General features: G+C 29.2%; 1 protein-coding gene across 1 annotated transcript in view; it reads left to right on the top strand.

Moving 5' to 3' along the window:
• eIF3m (eukaryotic translation initiation factor 3 subunit m) overlaps window positions 1-18,418 on the top strand; it is a 28,081-nt gene extending 9,663 nt beyond the window's left edge. Inside the window, exons 5-9 of the mRNA XM_087150831.1 lie at window positions 128-222; window positions 5,973-6,056; window positions 8,834-9,015; window positions 16,842-16,985; window positions 18,178-18,418. Of these exons, the coding sequence (XP_087006957.1) occupies window positions 128-222; window positions 5,973-6,056; window positions 8,834-9,015; window positions 16,842-16,985; window positions 18,178-18,389 (717 nt within the window). The 3' untranslated portion in view covers window positions 18,390-18,418. The remainder of the gene's footprint in view (window positions 1-127; window positions 223-5,972; window positions 6,057-8,833; window positions 9,016-16,841; window positions 16,986-18,177) is intronic.
• The last annotated feature ends 2,644 nt before the right edge of the window (window positions 18,419-21,062 follow it).

The following is a 21,062-nucleotide window of genomic DNA, read 5'->3' as shown; positions in this document are numbered from 1 at the left end:
ATCAAAAGTTATTCTCATAGTAGTCTTTTTTTTGCGCACTGTACATTTATTGAATTAAAATTTTTATCTACCTTTCATCAATTGCAATTTTTGTCACTAAAAGGCTTTAAATTTCTTTTTCTTCTAGTTAAAGTCATGGTTAACTGACCTGAATGTGAGTACTGAGAAACTCCAGAAACTGCTACGTCTTTTGCATGAAGTATTGGTAGAGGGTAAACAAAGGTTGTGTAACTATTTACCTTCATTGAATAGGGAAAGTACTAGATTCAAATATGTGACTTTTATTTAATGGGTTTAAAAATTATGATCATATATTGTTTATAATTGGAAATTTACAATTTGTTGATAACAACATTAATGATGAAATAATTATTCTATTAAATGGGGTTGAATTAAAAAAAAACATGTATTCCTTCATTTTTCTTTTCCTGAATAGTTCACAACATATGTGTTTAATGAATTTTATTATTTTTATAAAATAATATGTAACAAGTGGTTAGAAAAAAATCAGAATGCTTTTTGTTTGTCTTTTTTTTTTCAATTTAAGTTTAATTTTTTGAAGTTGAATTATTAAATGTTTTAAAGTTTTTAAATCTTCAATAGTTCATTTTCAGAAACAGACAAAAAAAAAACAAAAAAAAAGACTACTAATTAATAAAATTTTTTTAAGGCAAATGTTGTCATCTGCATTTATTTATCATGTACCTTTGCTTTGCTTTTTTTAAAGTTTCCAGGTTTTTTTTAAAATTAATAAATGCACTGCTTTTATAAAAAAAATTAAATATTACTCAAGAAAGTTTATTAATTCATGCTTCCACTTTTCTAAGTTCATGCTTCTACTTTCCTTTGTTTATAATACATAATTTTACTTTTTTTTTTACCTAAATAATTTAATTTTATGATTTTTTTTAAATATCATATGATTAAAATCATGATTTACAGTGCAGATTTTAATAATTTGATTCACTTACTGATTGTGTTGATTTACCCGGGTGCGAAACTTTTTTAAAGGTGTTCATTTTCGTTTTTTAAAAGCCTTAAAGGTGCTTTTTCCAATGGGTGTTTTTAACAAGTGCTTATTTTCCCTTTTCCAGAATGAGATATTTTTTCTTTACCATGTTGATTTTCACCATGAATTCTGCAAAAAGACGTTGTCCTATTCAACGTTTTCACGATTAATTCAACCCCAATTTATATTGGCGTACCATCTGTCCATAGTGTATGAAAGCACCATTCGTTTGACATGTTTGATGAAATACTTGCGTATCCGCATTTGCGTATACTGAGCTGGATTCAGTGGGAAGGATTTTTGTCTCTTGTGCAACTCTGCTGCATTTTGCAAGAGATTCTCATTTTCAGACTTAATTTTCCGACCTTTGGAATCGGATCCAAAAATCTCTCAAATTTTCTCAAGCAAATTAAACCATCAATTGTCAAAAACTTTCCAACCCTGTCTATTTATGATATTTTTTCAAAGTTCTTAAAAATATTTGAGTCCTTGAATTGTGCTTAAAAGGAGCTTATTTTTTGTTCAAAAATTTGGCTATGCACCCTGTTTACGGAACATATTTTATGTTAAAATTTATTAAATCAATTTTTCTCATACTTTTTATGGTAAATATATTCTTTAGTGTAAACAATGTCTGGTGAATTAAGTGTCATACTTTACTAAACATAGTTCAAGTAAAAAAAAATTTTTAATTCTTCTTATGTTTTTCTTTTCTTTTTTTCTTTACTAAAAATATTCTTCATAAACAAAGTCTGGTGAAGTAAGTTTTATACTTTTCTGAGCATAATTTAAGTTAAATTTATTCAAAAATTTTCTGACTTACCAGGGCTCCCTAAGGTGATAAGGTGAAGGTCAGAAAATTTTATTTTAACTCCGAAATTAAGGGAAAGTTGCAAGTTTTTGCAGAAACCTGGAAAATTCCAATATCATACCTGGAAATAACCGGTCCTTGAACTGTCAATAAAAGTAATAAGTTTTTAAGATTGGAGAGTTAGAATCGATTACAGTTATTTGTTGTAAAAATTTCGCATTTGAGTCAAAATGACATGTTCCCATCCTCATGCAATGGTTTTTTTTTATTATCACAAAGTCTAATATTTGGCATAAGAAATTAAGTTTTCTGATGTAAATTTTGCATGGTATAGATAAAATATTGTAGGGATTTTCATTGAAATATACCAGGAAAAGTCATGGAATTTTTTTTTTTCTGAAATTGAAAACCCTTTATAATTTATTTCTGTTTTTGTTCTTTACTAAATATGGCCAATTCCCGCTCTAGCAAATTCCTAGCGACCGAAACAAGCGCTACACAATAATGAAAATTTGTTATACTAATATTATGAATTCCAATATTAGCCAAAATTGTTTTGTAACCTTGGAGGTTTTCGCATAAAGAAAATAAATATTGCATTTAATTACAGTTTTGCTCTACACGTAAAAGAATATCAATAAATTTTAAAGGCTCAAGAAAACAATTAAATTAATAGGAATAATGAATTTATTATCACGTACCTATCAGAAATTGCATAATCTGTAATTTTTTTCTGTACAAATTATTTAGAACCATTAGAAATTTCAAATTTCTCAAAATTATGCACATTTGCAAACAATTAAACTGGTCATCTTTCTTATGATGTATTTTTACCACATATATTTTTACTTCTTCAAACATGAGTCGATTGGAGCTTAGTCTTTTTAGGGTGGTCCCTTCCAAGGGATTTGTCTATTTTGACATGTCCCTTTAATATCTGAACCTTTTTTTGGGGGGGAGATGCAAAAATATTTTAACTCTGAGATCATTGTGTACTTTTGAAGAATGGAAAAAAGTTTTTATCATGATAAAAAAATGAGAAGCGTTGCTTATTTTTGCCTTTGTTAAATCGGATTACAAATGTTGTAATATCAGTATTTTTAATTCATTGTTTCTATGGAGATTCATTTGGGAATTCGGAAAATATTCGTTGCATTGAAATTTTTGCTGAAACGGGATTTGACTGTATCGACATTGATGTAAACAATCTCTGGTTAACTAAGCTTTATCAGGGGTTTGTCCAGGCCGAATTTACTACCGTTTAGCGGTACCTTCACAAATTCAACTTTAGGAGAAACGATCAACTTTTTCTGAAATTTTTTTTTTTTATCCCTTTCAGGGATGCTACGCCTGCGCCATTTGCGACAAACTGAGACAAAACGGCATAACTGCGCCATTTTGCGACATTCAGCTCAGTTTCTGCCAAAGCTGCGCCATTCTGAGACAAAACGTCCAAAATTTGGCAAACCTGAATTCAGTTTCAAATATTAATCCGATTGCCGTGAGTCATTGGAGATCATTTTGCCGTTCACGTCTCCAAGGGATGAAAGACTTCCACGAAAAAGCGGAAATCCGCTTTTTTCTCCCAATTTTTAAAATTTTCGACCATGTTCCAAAAACTATAATTTTTAGGAAGTCCAATTAGAGAAACCCAAGCCGCCGGAACGATAGTCGGATTCCCGCGACTTCCGCTATAGAGTGGAAAGGAGTCTAAGTGTTTCGTTTCAACCACCGATATATGATTTTTTTTTTCGTTTGGCTGATTTTCGGAATTTTAAATATTAGGAATTGCGCTGGAATATGCTAAAATCGTGATTTTTAATCAGACGATTTTAATATCAATCATCGATTTTCGTATTTAACTTATTTAAAACTTATGTGTTGCGACTTTTTTACACTGTTTAAAAATCGTACTAGCAATTCCTATTCACTCAATTTAAAAATTCAATATCGCGATCTGTATTCTCGCGAGTTTAAAATCCAACGTCGCGATTCGTATTCACGCATTTTTAAATCCAATATTGCGATGCGTTATCACGCAGTTGTAATATCAGATCTCGTTTTTCGTATTTGTACGCTATTTAAAAATTACTCATTGTGATTCGTATTCACGTGATCTAAAAATTATTCATCGTGATTCTTATTTACGCAATTTAAAAATTCAATATCGCTATTTGTATTTTCGCGTTTTTAAAATCCAACAGCGATATTCTTATTCACGTGTTTTTAAAATTCAAAATCGTGATTCATATTCACGAGATTTTAAAATCCGAAATAGTGATTCATATTGACGCGATTTTAAAATCCAATATCGTGATTTGTGTTTTTTAAATCCAGCTGCGCGATTCATATTCACGCGATTTTAAAATCCAATATCGTGATTTGTATTTTCGTGTTTTTAAAATCCAACAGCGTGATTCATATTCATATAATTTTTTAATCCAAAATCGCGATTCATATTCACGCGATTTTAAAATCCAACCGCACGATTCATATTCACGTGATTTTAAAATCCGATATCGTGATTCATATTCACTTGATTTTAAAATCAAAAATCGCGATTCATGTTCACTCGATTTTAAAATCCAATATCGTGATTCATATTCACGCGATTTTGAAATCCAATATCGCGATTCATATTCACTCGATTTTAAAATCCAAAATCGCGATTCATATTCACACGATTTTGTAATTCAATATCGCGATTCATATTCACGCGATTTTAAAACCCAAAATCGCAATTCATATTCACGCAATTTTAAAATCCAGTTTCACGATTCTAGAAAGAAGTAGAATTAAGTTTTTTCTCGAATTAGTTACTGTAAAGATGTGATATATTTTTCTACAGTTGTTGCATTTAAACAATTACTAAGTGCATTCATAATCACATTTTATGATTGTATATTTAGCTATATAAATTAAAAGAACATAGTCAACTAACTAATCTTGTGAATGCAAGAAAGTACAATCTACTAGTCAATGCCAATAAACTAAAAAGTTTACTTTTATACTTAATAAAGGATGCAAGTCATTTTAGAAAGAAAATTATATTTATATGTGTCTTTTTAAATTGTTTATAATAGTTTTTAAATATTTCTGTTTTGATATAAAAATGTATATATGCTAATTTTTGGCTATTAAGTGCTCCCTAAAATTTTCTTGAAAAATTCCTACCTAAAATATTTCAAAATTTCACTGCACCTCCTGAATTCTATCAAAGAGTGTTTTTTTGTGTTATTTGCATTTTCTTAAACTCTCATTATTTAATTACTGAATTTCTCTTTTAATTATTGAAATCTGTAGACCTTTCATTGTAACTGAATAGTTATATATTTTGAGATGAAATTTGAGCTCAAAATGAAATGGGTATTTTCCCTTTTGAATTACTGAAACTAAATAGATATTTCTTTTCAGAAAGTTAACACCATTATATTTTAAAAAATAAGAAAGTTAAAATTTACTTTGTAAAATTCTCGAACAGATACTATTCATTGGCATAAATGATAAATGCAATATATATGAAAACAACAGAGTTCATAAAACAATTTTGTGGACTCTTATAATCAATCATATGCAGGTTTTTTAAAATCCTAGCAATAGTGAATGTATGTATAATTGTAGTACTCCTAGTATGCTGTTAATGGTTTTATGGATCCTGAAAATTATTTTTATATTGTTATCAAACTGATTAATAATCATTTTAGCTGAGATAAACTGAGTGAAAAAAATAATTTTAGCTGAGACAAACTGAGCCAAAAAGAGATTTTAACTGAGACGAAATGCAATTTCTGGTGAGACAATTTGATATTTTGCGAGTAGCATCCCTGCCCTTTAGAAACGATAAATCTATATTTTTACCATGTTTTTGTGTTGATTTTTTAATATAATTTTTGATTTTTCACAAATTATGTTTAAATTTTCACAAAATAGGTACCTCTCAGAAAAACCTAGACAGACCCTTGTTTATACTTATTTGAATTGAAGTTAAAATTTATTCTCCTTTTTTAATATATATATGTTTGTATTAAGTGCATTCTTCAGTGAAAGCAGTTATTAACAAAATAACTAATGATTTAAGAAGAGTTGAGTATAGTATTTAAATAAAAATTAGTGATGAAAGAAAATATTTAATTAGTGTGTTTATTTTTGTAGTGAGTTGGCTGCCAAAGTAATGATTGAATTGCTTGGAACTTACACTGAAGACAATGCTTCTCAAGCTAGAGATGATGCTCATAAGTAAGCTATGTATATTCTTAAGTTTGTAGTGGTATGATAAAAATTCTCTTGGTTTTTGTACATTTATGAAAATTCCATTAATTGAGTAAGTTTATTTAAAAAAAATCTCTATTGGAATAGAATTTATTGCTTGCTTGAATATTTAAACATAATTGCTTGCTTGAATATTTAACTAATTTATTTTTTAAATTACTTGTTTATTACTATTAAAAATGAATTAGCATTTCTAGTTCATTTAATGTTCATCATAAACGGAAAATATTGCAGACCATTCATATAGTTGAGTGATAAAGTTTTTGTATTCTGATGACAATAAAATTCCCTACATGTAAAATATTTAGTATAACAACAGTTATCATGAGATTTATATTATTTCCTAAAATCTACTGGATTTTTTTCCTATCCTCTATTGGCAGCTATGAATTGTTATAACACTATTTAAGTTGATTGTGAGTTAGGTATTGTTTTAGATTTATATTTAGTTCTTAGACATGGTGTGTAGCAATTTTAAAAAGTGCTTATTTTCGATTTTAGTTTTTTAGAAGTCCTTAAAGGTTCTTTTTTTCATTGGGTATTTTTAAAAAGTGCTTAATTTTCCCTTTTTGAAAATTAGATTTTTCCTTTGCATTGTCTATTTTTTCCACTTATTATACAAAAACCTGGTTTTCACATTGTTCAATTCAACTTTTTCACAATCCATTCAAACACAATGCATTTTGGTGTGTCATCGGACAGTAGCGTTTGAAAGTGCCAATCATGTTACATGTTTAATGAACTACTTGTGATTCCGCATGTGCATATACTGAGTTGGATGCACTCTCATGTGCAACTCTGCTACATTTTTCAAGATAATCTCAATTTCAGGCTTCATTCCCCCCCCCCCTCTAATATCGAACCAAAAAATCTCTCGGTCTTTTTCTGGTGGCTAATGCAATTGAAGTAAGCCAGGATAGCTCCTTTGTAATACTAATATTTTATTGAACATATTTACATTATATACAAGTTGGTTTGAATTACAAGAAACATCATCACAGCAGGTGATGGGAGAAATACTGGGAGGCTGCCATATTCGTGCTGGTATTTATATAATTCTAAGAATATGATGACGTCAGAACTCTTAATTCAGTTCACTTCAAAAAAAGTAAAAACACGATTGATTAGAGATAAACAGATAATGAAATGAAATAAACTTGCTTTTACGATGAGCGGCGAACCCATCACCACACAATCAAGAAAAGAGGTTTTTTTTTTTTTTCAGTAACTAGTTATTTTATCCAGATCATGTAGTCTTTGAAAATTATTTTGCATTTTGTTAAAGTATATAGTGCTTAAAAATATTTTTTGAGAGCTTAAAAGGTGCTTATTCTTTGTTGAAAGATTTGGCTATCAACCCTGTAAAAGCAACCTTATATGAGATTCATGATGTCATCAATTTTTACAATTTAAAAATGACATTTTTATTGTAGTGCTGTGTTGCACAACCTGTGACCCACAAATGGTCAATGTGAAAAAATACTTAATTTCTCTACATAAATTAAAAAGCGTTGTCTCATATTGTAGTTGGACCTTTTTTGTAGACTTTTAGGGAATTAAAAAAAAGCATATCACACAACCAATCGGGCACTTGCATGTAACCGACCATTAAATTCAATCAACAGCGTTTTTGATATTTTATGCTGCAGTTTGTGACTACATCTCAACTTTACTCAATTCTTTTCCATTCTTTGTTTACTTGCGATACTCAGATACCTTCTTCATTTTTAATTATTAATTTAATTTTTTGTTCAAGTTATTTGTTTCTTTTATCATCTTTGTTATTATTTTTTGTTTTGTTATCAATAAGGAAAATTAATAACTCCCAAAAAAGTGTTGCTGGACTGCCATTACCTATTTGTGTCTCAAAGGTGCAATTGTCATGATAGTTAGATATTTATGCATAGCAGATGGTTTGTGTAATGGCACAAGACTAATTGCAAAAAGAAAAATGACTAAATCAGTTCTATTTTGTACCATCATGACAAACAATAAAGCTGGGAATACTGCACAAGGATAACATTAAACACTAATTATATCTTATGCACTTTGATTGTATCTTATGACAAATTTTGTATTTTCTGAGTTTGAAAATTGAAAAGTAGTTAGTTTAATTTAGGGGTGCACAACTTTTTTGAGTGAAGGGCCACTTGCACAGCAGGTTGACTAATAAAGGGCTGCACACATATTTAGTCATGTTGGTGGCAAATAAGATTATAAACTTAGTAACATATTTTCCAAAAATTAAATATTGTAATATTTTTCATTATTAAAATTCGTTCAATAAAAAAAACAAATATTTTTTTTTTACCTTTTTATTAATAATTGATGTGTATATATATATATATATAAGGAAAAGAGATACTATAAACTTAAACAAAAAAAAACTGCATGCATATTTATTTTATTGAGTAATATAAATTTGAACTAAATATTTTAATTAAAGAAAATTTGTAGTGTTTTAGCAAAAACCAAAAATTAAAACTGAACTATCATAGTACATATTAAGATTCAATATTTTGTGAAAAGAAATTCAAAAGATTAATTTTTTTTTTTTTTCGAAAAAAAAAGTTCTATATGTTGTGTTTCGAAGCTCTCGCTGGCCGCACATCAACAGTTGGTGGGCCGCATGTGGCCCGAAGGCCGCAGATTGTGCACCTCTAGTTTAATTAGTTTGTAATTTATTAAATTATTCAAAATTGTTAATTCATGAGATAAGTTAAAAAGCCTTTGTTTCAATATAGGTGTATTGTGACCTCCCTTGGTGATCCCAATACATTTTTAATGGACCACCTACTGGCCCTGAAACCTGTGCGTTTCCTGGAAGGTGAATTAATTCATGATTTGCTCACCATATTTGTGTCAGAAAAACTTTCATCCTACCTGACTTTTTATTCTGTCAACAAAGATTTTGTGAACTCTTTAGGTAAGAATTTTCTTTGTTCAAATTGATTAATGGAAATTATGACATGGTTTTTTTTGTCATCTTAATACAATTACAAAAACAATAATAAATGCCTTTTTCAATGTGGATAGTAATTTATGTTGTTATAATGTTTATAATATTATTTCCTACAGTGAAAATGCTTTAAGGGGATTTTAAGCAGAGTTTGCTGAATTAAATCAGGATTTAAAGTGACTTGCTTGTTTTTAAGATCCAAATGAAATGTTTTCTTTTTTTTGTAAAATATGATTTAAAAATTTATATATTATTATAAAATTAGATATTTTAAGTTTTCTGTTTGTTTCCATAGTTATAAAGTTATTTTAACTAATTAAGTTGAGTTATTCTCTCTAAAAATATTTGTAAACCCTAATACAATACAAGTAAGATTTAAAGAAACATTATTTGTTTCCGCATATAAAATTTTTAAAAATAATGAAATAGTGTACAGATTTAGATTATTTGAAATTTATTATTTGAAGGCAATGATTTACTATCATAATATTTATAAAATTCGACTAGTTATAGCAGGGTGTGTAGTGTTTTTAAAAAGTGCTTAAACATGCTTATTTTTGATTTTTGTTTTTTAAAAGTCCTTTAAGGTGCTTTTTAGGATGGGTGTTTTTAAAGAGTGCTTAATTTAATTTGCTTGAATTCTTTTAAATTTTCAATATATTCAAATCAAACTTTTTTCATTAGTTACTAAAACAATCAACAAAGTTAAGAGAATTTTTTTAAGCATTTTTTCTGCTCAATTGCAGTAATAAAAGCACAACTTCAAATGCTCAATTTTTAACAAACTTTTAAAATGATAATTTTGTTATTAACAGGGATGTGATTCTTCCGCGGATCCGCTGTTTCCGCTCTTTTTTCATAAATTTCCGCGCGGAAAAATTTTTTATGCAGTAAATGATATTTTGCTGAAAATTTTTTGCTTTTGTTGAAAATCAATTCCCATTCACGCAATTTAAAAATTTAATATCGCGATTTGTATTTAAGCGTTTTTAAAACCCAATACAGGGTTCCCACGGTCCTTGAGAGTCCTTGAAAGTCCTTGAAATTTTTTTTGCTAAATTTAGGTCCTTGAAAGTGCTTGAAAAACGTCTTAGGTCCTTGAAAAACTTGATAGGTCCTTGAATTTGTCCTATACTGCCGACGGCCCTTTTTATAAAACACCCGCGGATCTTTCTGTTTTGTTCCCGAGCTCTCTCACGTGGTTTTTAACGCCACCGTTTCTAACCGGGCCTAGCATCTTGGTGTCTGTCAAGCGCACGGAGCATAGCAGGCAATCAATGCGTTCGGGGCGAGACTCCACTTCATCTTCTGTGGCATATGCTTAGATCTTCTTTTTTCTTATCGAAACTGGAATACTCTCGAATTTCGTAACAATATGTACCTTGTAGTTTTCAATAAATTTGCCGTTTTACCATCCGCACTTGTCCTTACGTTTGCATCATTTCAAAACTTTATTGTAAAGCGTATTCGCAAAGGCACGGTTTCGTATTTGTGTTATGTAGTTTAGACTAGTTATGCCTGGGAAGTGCTATTTTAATCCCCAATGGATGGATAATCAAGCTTATAAAGAATGGATTTTATCGATGCCCGAAAAAAAGTTCAGAGCCAAGTGCCGATTATGCATGAAGGAGATCGATATCGCGAAAATGGAAGAATCTGCTCTGAAATCACACATCAAAGAAAGGTAAAACAAAAAAGCAGTCTCATGCCCTGAGTTCTCTTTTTCCAAAGACATGAACATCTAATTCATCTGGTGTAAATACTCCTTCAACATCGTGTGCCCCATGTGAAACAGAAACTTTAGTGGCCGAGGTAACATTGTCTTCTTATCTGGTCAAAAGAAATGTGCTTGATGCTGAAATTCTCTGGAGTCTGAAATGCATCACTAGTAATTATTCATGTAACTCCTGTGAAGGGATTAGTAAATTGTTCTTCAAAATGTTTGCTGATAGCTGTATAGCGAGACAATTTTTTTGTAGTGCCACAAAGTGAGCCTATTTGGGCTCCTTTGGATTGGCACTATACTTCAAAGGGATTCTTATAAATGAGCTGAAGAATGTTGATTGCTACACTGTACTCTTTGATGAGACGTTAAATCAGTCTCTACAATCTAAGCAGATGGACATTATGGTAAGGAATTGATAATAAAGTTTGCACTAAGTATCTTACCTCCCAATTTATGGGTCATGGAACTGCAGAAAATATTTTGTCCTCTTTTTACAAATGCATGGATGATATTTAAAAGCTCTCTAAAATATTTCAATTATCCATGGATGGACCCTATGTCAATTGAAAATTCTATTAGAAGCTTCAGTGTGAATTAAAAGAGAAATATTCCCACCAGGTCATATTCATTGGCAGTTGTGGATTACACATAACGAATAATGCTTTTAAACATGGTGAAAATGGGATATGTTCCTTCTAATTTTTATTTTCAGAAAGAATTGTTGCTGCATAACATTTAGAGAAGGTTGTGTAAATTATGGATGAATAATTTCAGAAACGATGTTTAATAGAGGAGAGGAGGGGGTTATGGAATAGTCATGGAATATGGAATACCTAAGACTTAGCTCTGTCTTTCATGCAGCCTTCACATGGAAATACACAGGATTAAAGGATTTCACCATTAACACCTCATTACCATTAGTTATAGATTGTGCTGAAAATGATTTTGTGAATTAATATGTAAAACCAGTAGGGTTGTTTTTAAAAATATATAAATTTTAGTCCATAACACATATACTCTCTATATAGGCAAAGCATTTAGGTATTATATTTGAAATTAATTATTGCCACAACAAGCATTGCTGCTTCTAGTAAAATAGAAGAGAATAATTTTTAAAATTGGTCTTAGATTAAGGTCCTTGAAAATTTTGTTGAGGTCCTTGAAAAGTCCTGGAAAGTCCTTGAATTTCAATCTCATCATAGAGTGGGAACCCTGCAATATCGCGATTTGTATTTAAACGTTTTTAAAACCCAATATCGCGATTCATATTCCCGCTAGTTTAAAATCCAATGTCGCGATTCGCATTCATATATATTTTTAAATTTCAATATTGCGATTCGTTATCATTATCACGCGGTTGTAATATCAAACATCGATATTCGAATTTATACGCGGTTTAAACATTCATTACTCGTTGCGATAAGTACTCACGGACTCTAAAAAATTATGCATCGTGAATCTTATTTACGCGATTTAAAAATTCAATACCGCGATTTGTATTTTCGTGCTTTTAAAATCCAACATCGCGATTCTTATTCACCCTATTTTAAAATCGAACATCGCGATTCTTATTCACGCAATCTTAAAATCCAACATCGCGATTTTAAAATCCGATAACGCCTTATTCACGCGATTTTAAAATCCGGCATCGCGATTCTTTTTCATGCGATTTTAAAATCAAACATCGCTATTCTTATTCACGGGATTTTAAAATCAAACATCGCTATTCTTATTCAAGCGATTTTAAAATCCAACATCGCGATTCTTATTCAAGCGATTTTAAAATCCAACATCGCGATTCTTATTCAAGCGATTTTAAAATCCAACATCGCGATTCTTATTCACCCTATTTTAAAATCCAACATCGCGATTCTTATTCACGCACTCTTAAAATCCAACATCGCGATTCTTATTCACGCAATCTTAAAATCCAACATCGCAATCTTAAAATCCGATATCGCCTTATTCACGCGATTTTAAAATCCGGTATCGCGATTCTTTTTCATGCGATTTTAAAATCAAACATCGCTATTCTTATTCACGGGATTTTAAAATCAAACATCGCTATTCTTATTCAAGCGATTTTAAAATCCAACATCGCGATTCTTATTCAAGCGATTTTAAAATCCAACATCGCGATTCTTATTCAAGCGATTTTAAAATCCAACATCGCGATTCTTATTCACCCTATTTTAAAATCCAACATCGCGATTCTTATTCACGCACTCTTAAAATCCAACATCGCGATTCTTATTCACGCAATCTTAAAATCCAACATCGCAATTTTAAAATCAGATATCGCCTTATTCACGCGATTTTAAAATCCGGTATCGCGATTCTTTTTCACGCGATTTTAAAATCCGGCATCGCAATTCTTTTTCACGCGATTTTGAAATCAAGCATCGCGATTCTTATTCACGTGATTTTGAAATCCAACATCGCGATTCTTAATCTAAGGCCTCTAAAAAGTGTGAGAAATGAACTTTCTTGTCCTATCAACACTGATGATCAAAAGTCTGCAAAACGCAGTCTACAGATCAGTCATGTTAATAAAAGACCATCGAAAAAACAAAGAACTGATGAGAAAGTCCATAAAGGTCCTTTAACCAATAAAGAAATGTTTTTTAAAATGATGTGATACATAAAATCCTGCTTGTGCATAATTACTCAAAGTTATCTAAATTACTAAAAAAAAATTTTTTTAATCAAGATTTTATTTAAGAACATAATTACCATTTATTTATATTTATTTGAATAGATAATAATGTAATCATTATCAGATTGGCTATTGAATTCATATCATTTTTTCTTTTGCACGTTTAATGCTACAGTTATAAACTTCCTCTTTTTTGTGTTTTTGTCAATCACATCCCTGTATTAATTAAAAATTGCTTCAAATTTTTTTAGAGTTATGGCAAAAGAAATGTATAACAACTAAATTAGTTTTTTTTTTATATAAAAAAGACCATATCTCCATTAATATTTGAGCTAGGTTTACGAAATTTTATGCAATTTTTGCATAAACTAATTTAAGTGTGTGTGTAAGTGTGACAAGTTACAAGTGTAATGCTATATTTTCTGATTTTGGGTGTCTAAAAAGCATTTTGCTTTTTTGCTTGTAATTTATTGCCAGCTCACCAAATCTCTGAAAATTTTTAACTTTTTATAACCTAAACACCTATAAAGTTATTAAATAATTCTATCAGTGTTTGTTGAGAAATTTTTAAAAAAAATGTCACAAACTTAGTGTCGTATAAATTTTTATGGGGTAGTGTATATATGAAAAAAACTTTAAACAATAGGAAAAAAGTACTTAGAAATATTTTTTCAGTGCTAAAAGGTGCTTTTTTTTTTTTTTTTTTTGTAAAAAAAAGACCATATTGAGACCATAAAAGATACATTTTCAAAGTATCTTTTTAAAAAAATTCTGATTTTAAGTGAGTTGATTATGTTCCCCCTTCACTTGTGATTTTGATGAATATTATATTGCTGATAACTATTATATAACTCGGGCGGCTTGAGGCAATTTTGAACCTCACAAAGGTCTCCCTGATTTATTCAAATGTTCTTAATAGTTAAATTTTTTTATATACTTTCATAGCTACCATCTCTTCTGGATTTTTCCAGTTTCTCTTTGTTTACTGGTTTAACTAAAATTCTCTTGGTTTTTCTACATTTTAGAAAATTTCCAAAAATTGTTTCCTAAAAAATTCCTATTGAAATAGAATTTTTTTACATATTATTGCTTGCTTGCTTGAATATTTAATTAAGTATTACTAATACATAATGAAGCGAACCTCATCAATCAGTTCAAAACTTTATTACTCTAAAATGTTCAATTTATTTTTATTCATCTTTTAACTATCTCTGATGAATTAAATGCCTTTTAATATTCAAAATTATGAATATGCATAATACATAACATTTGAAGCTTGCTTAATGTCAATTATAATTGGGTTGCGATTTGGATAATATTACGATTTTTCTAGTTTAATGCCTATGTGTAAAATATTTAGTACATTCTGCAACAATTATCATGAAATTTATATTATTTCGTAAAATTAATTGAATTTTTTTCCTATCCTTGTTGGCAGCTATGAAGTTTAAAATGTAGAAGGTGTAAAAAATGAAATTTTTACAGTTCCAGTGAAAAATGGGGGAATTTTTTTTTTTTTTTTTTTTTTTGTCTAACCATAAATAAACAAAGTTTTCCATAAGAACAAAAGAAGGCAGGTGCTGACTCTCAGAAAAAGGCACTTTGAGTTTTGAAATGGCACTCACCAGCACCTTAAATGCAATAACTTATAATGTTTTACTTAACTTATAGTGTGATTAACTTATTATGTAGTAACTTAATTTGAATCTCAAAAATTTTTTTAATTATCCTCTTAAACCATTATATGTGTATATTTCGAAAAATAGTTATGTTTCATTATTAAAACGAGAGGAAAATTTGTAGTTTATAAAAATAAAGACAATCTCTGTGCAAAGTTTTTCAATAAAAAGCATAAACTGAAAAAAAAAATAATAATAATGATTAACAACCTGAAAGCCTTTTTCTATAATTTGAACTGAAAATTATGAAAAAATGAACATTTGCAGGGCTTTTTTTTTTAAAAAAAAAAAAATTACTTACACCCCTCCCCGAAAAAAGAGATATTTATAAAAATTTTCACATGTAGATAATAATCTGAACAAAGTAAATATTTGTAATAGTAATCAGGATTTAACCTAAAAGCACATTTAATTTTACCAGTGTGTAATTATTATTTTATCAGAGAATTAATTTTTAAGTAACTGAAAAAACATAGTTTTTTAAAAAATTTTATTCAGAATTGTTTCTACTCCAAAAACCTGCAAAATTCTTCTTTTTTTTCTTTTTTTTTTTAAACTAGATTTACATATAACGTAATTAACAATTCTAAAATTGCAAAAATTTGATGTGTTAATTTGGGATCCATCCACAAATTATACCAAATTATCAAAGAAGTACATTATATTTTCTAATCAATTCATTACAAAATTTTTAGTATTCTTGAATGAAGTATTAAAAAAAATTTTATATCATGAAATTTTATAAAGAAGAATTGGGGATCGTATACTTATTTATTTATTTATTTTTTTTCAGTTGACAAAATCAAGTCTTTGTATTGAAAACCAGTTAAAAAGTTGGATTTGAAATTAATAAAACACTTGGGTTGAAAATATTAAATATTTGGTTTAAATATTTTTTTTATCAAATTATACTTTTTTAAACAGAATATTAAATCTTCAGGTTCTTGTAGTAAAAAAAGATTGCAATTGAGAGTAAAAAAAAAGAATTTATCTTTTTAATTGACTAGCAGAAGAGTCATATAACTTTTAAAAAAGAGCAAACTACTGAATATACAGTATTCTCTCATAGTCTCGAACTTCGATGTCTCTAAAACCTTGTTATTTCAGAAAAATATTTCCTTCTTTGGCATTATATATTTACTTAATGTTAATATGAATTCCAATGTCGAAGAACTTCTTCTCAAAATCTTGTTATTTGAACCTTAAATTTTTTTCGAATTAGAAATTAAATTTTATCCAAAAAATCACAGTGTGAGTTTACTGTGTTATTCTTTTCTATTTAATGCATAGTTATTTTTATCCTACTTTTAAAAACAAAATTATCAATCTTGTATTTTGACTTATAGTCGACTATCATTACATACATATTAAATAGTAGTTATTCTTATTTTTAGTTATTCTTATTACACATTTAGTTCTGAACTTGTTATCTCGATGTCTCGAAATTTTTTAGCGCCCTTTCAACTTTGAGATATCCAGAGTATGCTGTATTTGAAACAAAAAGATATTTTTAAATTTAACCTATATTTTATTTGATATAAAAAATTTAAATTGGAAGTTTTTTTTCCTTTCTTTTTTGAAAGTTTAGTGTTAATATACTATCTTCATCTTTTTTTTTTTATCAAACCAATCTCGGCTTGTCTGTTTTATTCTTAATGGTTTTTCTATATGTTAAATTTTTATATTTGTTGTTATTTCATACAGTTTGATTTATACGCCAAATGTTTTTCAGGTCTTTCTCACGAACAAAATTTACAGAAAATGAGACTTTTGACGTTCATGCAGATGGCTGAAAACAGGAAGGAGATACCATTTTCTATTATAGAATCAGAATTGCAGCTGAAACCAGTAGAAGTCGAGGGATTTATCATCGATGGTGAGACAGTGTTTTTAAATTTAATTTTTATTTGTTTATATTTATAATATCCTCCCCTCCCCCCAAAAAAGAGATACTCCTAGATAATCCTAACACAGTAAATATTTGTAATAGTAATCAGAATTAAACCTGTAAGCACAGATAATTTTACCAGTGTGTAATTATTATTTTTACTTATTTATTTCAAATGGCAGAGGTAATTGACATGAAAAAGCAAAAACATAGGAACAAAACAAGAAAGTAAAAAGTCGTAATTATTATTTAAACAGTGAATAAATCTTTTTTAAAATGGAACCTGAACAAAAAGGCAGTGTTACGGGAAAATAGGGGAATTTTGCAAAGAGGGCGGATTTATTGGGATCAATGGGCAAGCAGGGCAGACTGCTCTTAGGGACAACACTGATAAATTTTTAATCCATGTACTTCATAGATTCAAAGAAGATTAAAATGAAGTAGCTTGCCAATTTTAAATTTGGAGGCGACTGTGGCAATTTTTTTTTACCTGAAAACCCTTAAAAAGCAACTATTTTCAGGAAAAGGAGACTTTTCTGTACTCCTAGCGATGTTTTCTAGCATTAATTGGGTTGCATAATAACCTGTGGCCCGTGGCAGCTTCTGAATAAGAGAAAACAAATTCTTTTACTATCTTTATGTCTAAAATGACAAAGATTTAATTTTCCATTATATTTAATCAAATGTATTTTATTTCCCCCCTCTGATTTATAATTGTGTTTTCCTTCTATCAACATAGAAGGAAATGTCATTTTTTACTGTTTGCAACTTTAATCTAGGTAGGCATTTTCTGTCGTATACATTTTTTTTTTTTTCATTTGTATAAAACTTTTTTTTTTATGTAGATCATGGTATTTGACAATTAAGTCATTCAATAAAATTTAAGTCGTATTTTTGTCCTTAGTTAGGCAACTGTTTTCAAACCGCTAAAAGCAACTATTTTGTTTATTTTTTTCTGTGGCAACACTGTAAATTACAAAATAAATAAATGACAATACCTCATACTCTCAATTCATGAAAACTCAAAAAATATTAAGTGTCCAAAATCTATTAAAGCAATTTTGTTTTTTATCTGAGATACTTTGATGACTGAAATTCTTCGATACTTTTATAAAATAATCATGTATTATTAAATTGTATAATGTCTGTCTAAAAAGCTGAATTATATTTTTATTTGTAGTTTTACGTACAAAATTAGTCCGGGCAAAGATGGATGAACTTCAGCAGCGTGTTCTCGTCAGCTCTACAATGCACAGAACTTTTGGCAAACCCCAGTGGCAACAGTTGAGGGAGATTTTAATCCGATGGCAGAATGACCTCAGTTTAGTTCAGTCTCAGATGCATACAGTTGTGAGAGCTGCTTATGACAACTCAACCAATGTACAAGCTTAGAAATTTATAAATAAATATTCTCTCTCTTATGTCTTTTCATTTTATATGTTAAGACATGGTACTTAGCGTTTTTAAAAAGTGCTTAAATGCGCTTATTTTCGATTTACGTTTTTTAAAAACCCTTAAAGGTGCTTTTTTCATTGGGTGTTTTTAAGAAGTGCTTAATTTTCCATTTTCGAAAATATATTTTTTCTTTACCATGTCAATTTTCGTCACGTATTACGCAAAAGCGTGCTTTTCTCATTGTTCTGTTCAACATTATCATTCAACCAAAAGCTGCTTACCACGGGCTACAGTAGGCCCATAGCATATGATAGCGCCAATCATTTTACATGTTTGATGAAATACTTGCTAGTCTGTGTGTGTGTGTACTGAGCTGGGATCGGTGAGATTATTGCACTCTCGTGTGCAACTCTTCTCAGGGGTCTGTCTAGGCCAAATTTACTACCGTTTAACTCTACCTTCACAAATTGAACTTTAGGAAAAACGGTAGTTTAAAAAAAAAAATTTCTTAAAATTTTATTTTTTTATCTCATAAGAATTTCTATTAGAATCCATATTTTTGAGTTTATTTTTTAATTTTCACAAAATAGGTAACCTCTCAGAAAAACCTTGACATTACCCTGCTACTGCATTTTGCAAGATATTCTCAATTTCAGGCTTCATTTTCCACCCTCTGAAATCAAACTGAAAAATCTCTCAATCTTTTTATGGTAGCTAATATAATCAAGAACAGACTTCAAGAAGGAAATATCAATAACTAATTATTTTATCATGATCATGTGAAGAGTCATGATTATCATGATCGTGAAAATTATTTTGCCTTTTATTAATGTATATAGTAGTGCTTAAATTTTTTTTTTTTTGAGTGCTTAAAAGGTGCTTATTTTTTGTTGAAACATTCGGCTATGCACCCTGTTTTTTTCTTTACCATGTCTATTTTTGCCACATATTATGTAAAAGCGTGCTTTTTACATTGTTTTATTCAACATTTTCACAGTTCATTCAACCACAAAAAAGTACTTAAAAGGTGCTTATTTTTTGTTGAAAGTTTTGGCTACATTGCCTGTAAAAGTATGTTGAGATATTCAAGCTTCCTCAAAAGTGATTCCTCTGTCTTAGAATTTGAATTTTGTGATTTTTCAATAATATGTATAGTTTGTCTATGTTAAGAACTCTCCCCACCACAAAGTCTGAAGCCGCCTGATGCTATGGAAACAAGAATAGCTCATTTCAGGGAGGGTAGCTTCTCTTCACTCTAGGTCCCACACAACAGACCGAAGAAAAGGTTCCCTTCGACCTCAGCTAACACCTGTCTTAAACAATTACCCCACACCCCTACTTGAAATAGTTATACCATAGTCACCCCCTCTCCAGACGAATGGCTAGGGGAGTTCCTACTTTAGACAAACTATATTTTAGTGTGAGTTAGTCATTATTTTAGATAGAATGGCAAGTGTGGGTGAGATCAGTCGTGGGAACTGAAATCAGGCCTGAGAAAAAAATTCAGGAGACTAACTTTCACCAATTGATATCTCTTTTTCACTTGTTTTTTAAATTAAAATGTCCTTTTCTTCCTGAATAAATTATGAAATATTTTCAGTTAAAAAATAAAATATTACATTTTAATAAAGACATTGTTTTTCTTCATAATTATTGCGAAATGATCAAGTAATGATGTCCCACTGATTTGAAAAAAAAATGGGATTGATTCTTCTATTACACAAGTATTCAAAAACATTATAAAGTTACGCAAAAAATTAAGGCGATGCTTCAGTGCTTGCTTGCTTACACAAAATTCGTTCTATTGCTGTGTCTATATTTGCTTCAGTTTTGGTTTTACCCCCAATGTTTGGAAATGCTAATCAAAATAAAATTGAGTTTTTTTTTTTTTTTTTTAAGAAAAAGAAATTTTTTTTAAAAAAAGATAAGACAAAAAGTAAATAAAGATACATAGCATTTTTAAAAAGTGCTTATTTTGGATTTAAAATTTTTAAAAGCCCTTAAAGGTGATTTTTTTATTCGGAGTTTGTAAAAAGTGCTTAATATTCGATATTATAGAAAGAGATTGTTTTCTTTGCCCTGTCGATTGTCGTCAGAAATTACAACAAAAAGCAAGATTTTCACAATTTTCCCAAAAATATTAATCAGAAATTAGTTATTTTATCATGATTATGTCAAGTTTTTGCATTTTGTTTATTTTATGTTTATAAATGAAGAACTTTAAACAATAAAAAAATAATTTTTATTACTGCACATATCAATTTCTATTGGAAAGTGCTTAAAAATATTTTTTGAGTGCTTAAAAGGTGCTTATTTTTTGTTTAAAAATCTAGCTACGCACCCTGGAATAGCTTCATGAAAAAATGTGGGGTTTATTATTCAGTGCTTGGTGTAAAAAGATGTATAGAGTTAACTGTTTTTATCTCCATTGCTGTAAAAAATAAATACATTTTTTTAGAATAATAATCAACAGCGCCATTATTGTAGAAAGTTACATTTTCGAGTCAGTGTGCTATACCTTTTTAAAAATTCTGGTAAATAACGTTGAATTGAGTTAATTGGTTAAAAAAATTTATTCAGTTTTGAAGTTTTTTTAGAGTGGCACTCATGCATGTGTTGTTTTGAAGGTGGTGTTGTATATATATACAGTAGGGAACCGATTATCCGGAA

Source organism: Parasteatoda tepidariorum, chromosome 9 (assembly GCF_982258835.1).
Source record: "Parasteatoda tepidariorum strain Cologne lab strain chromosome 9, Ptep-v5.0, whole genome shotgun sequence".
Taxonomy (NCBI): domain Eukaryota; kingdom Metazoa; phylum Arthropoda; class Arachnida; order Araneae; family Theridiidae; genus Parasteatoda; species Parasteatoda tepidariorum.
This window is presented reverse-complemented; position numbering and strand designations above follow the sequence as displayed.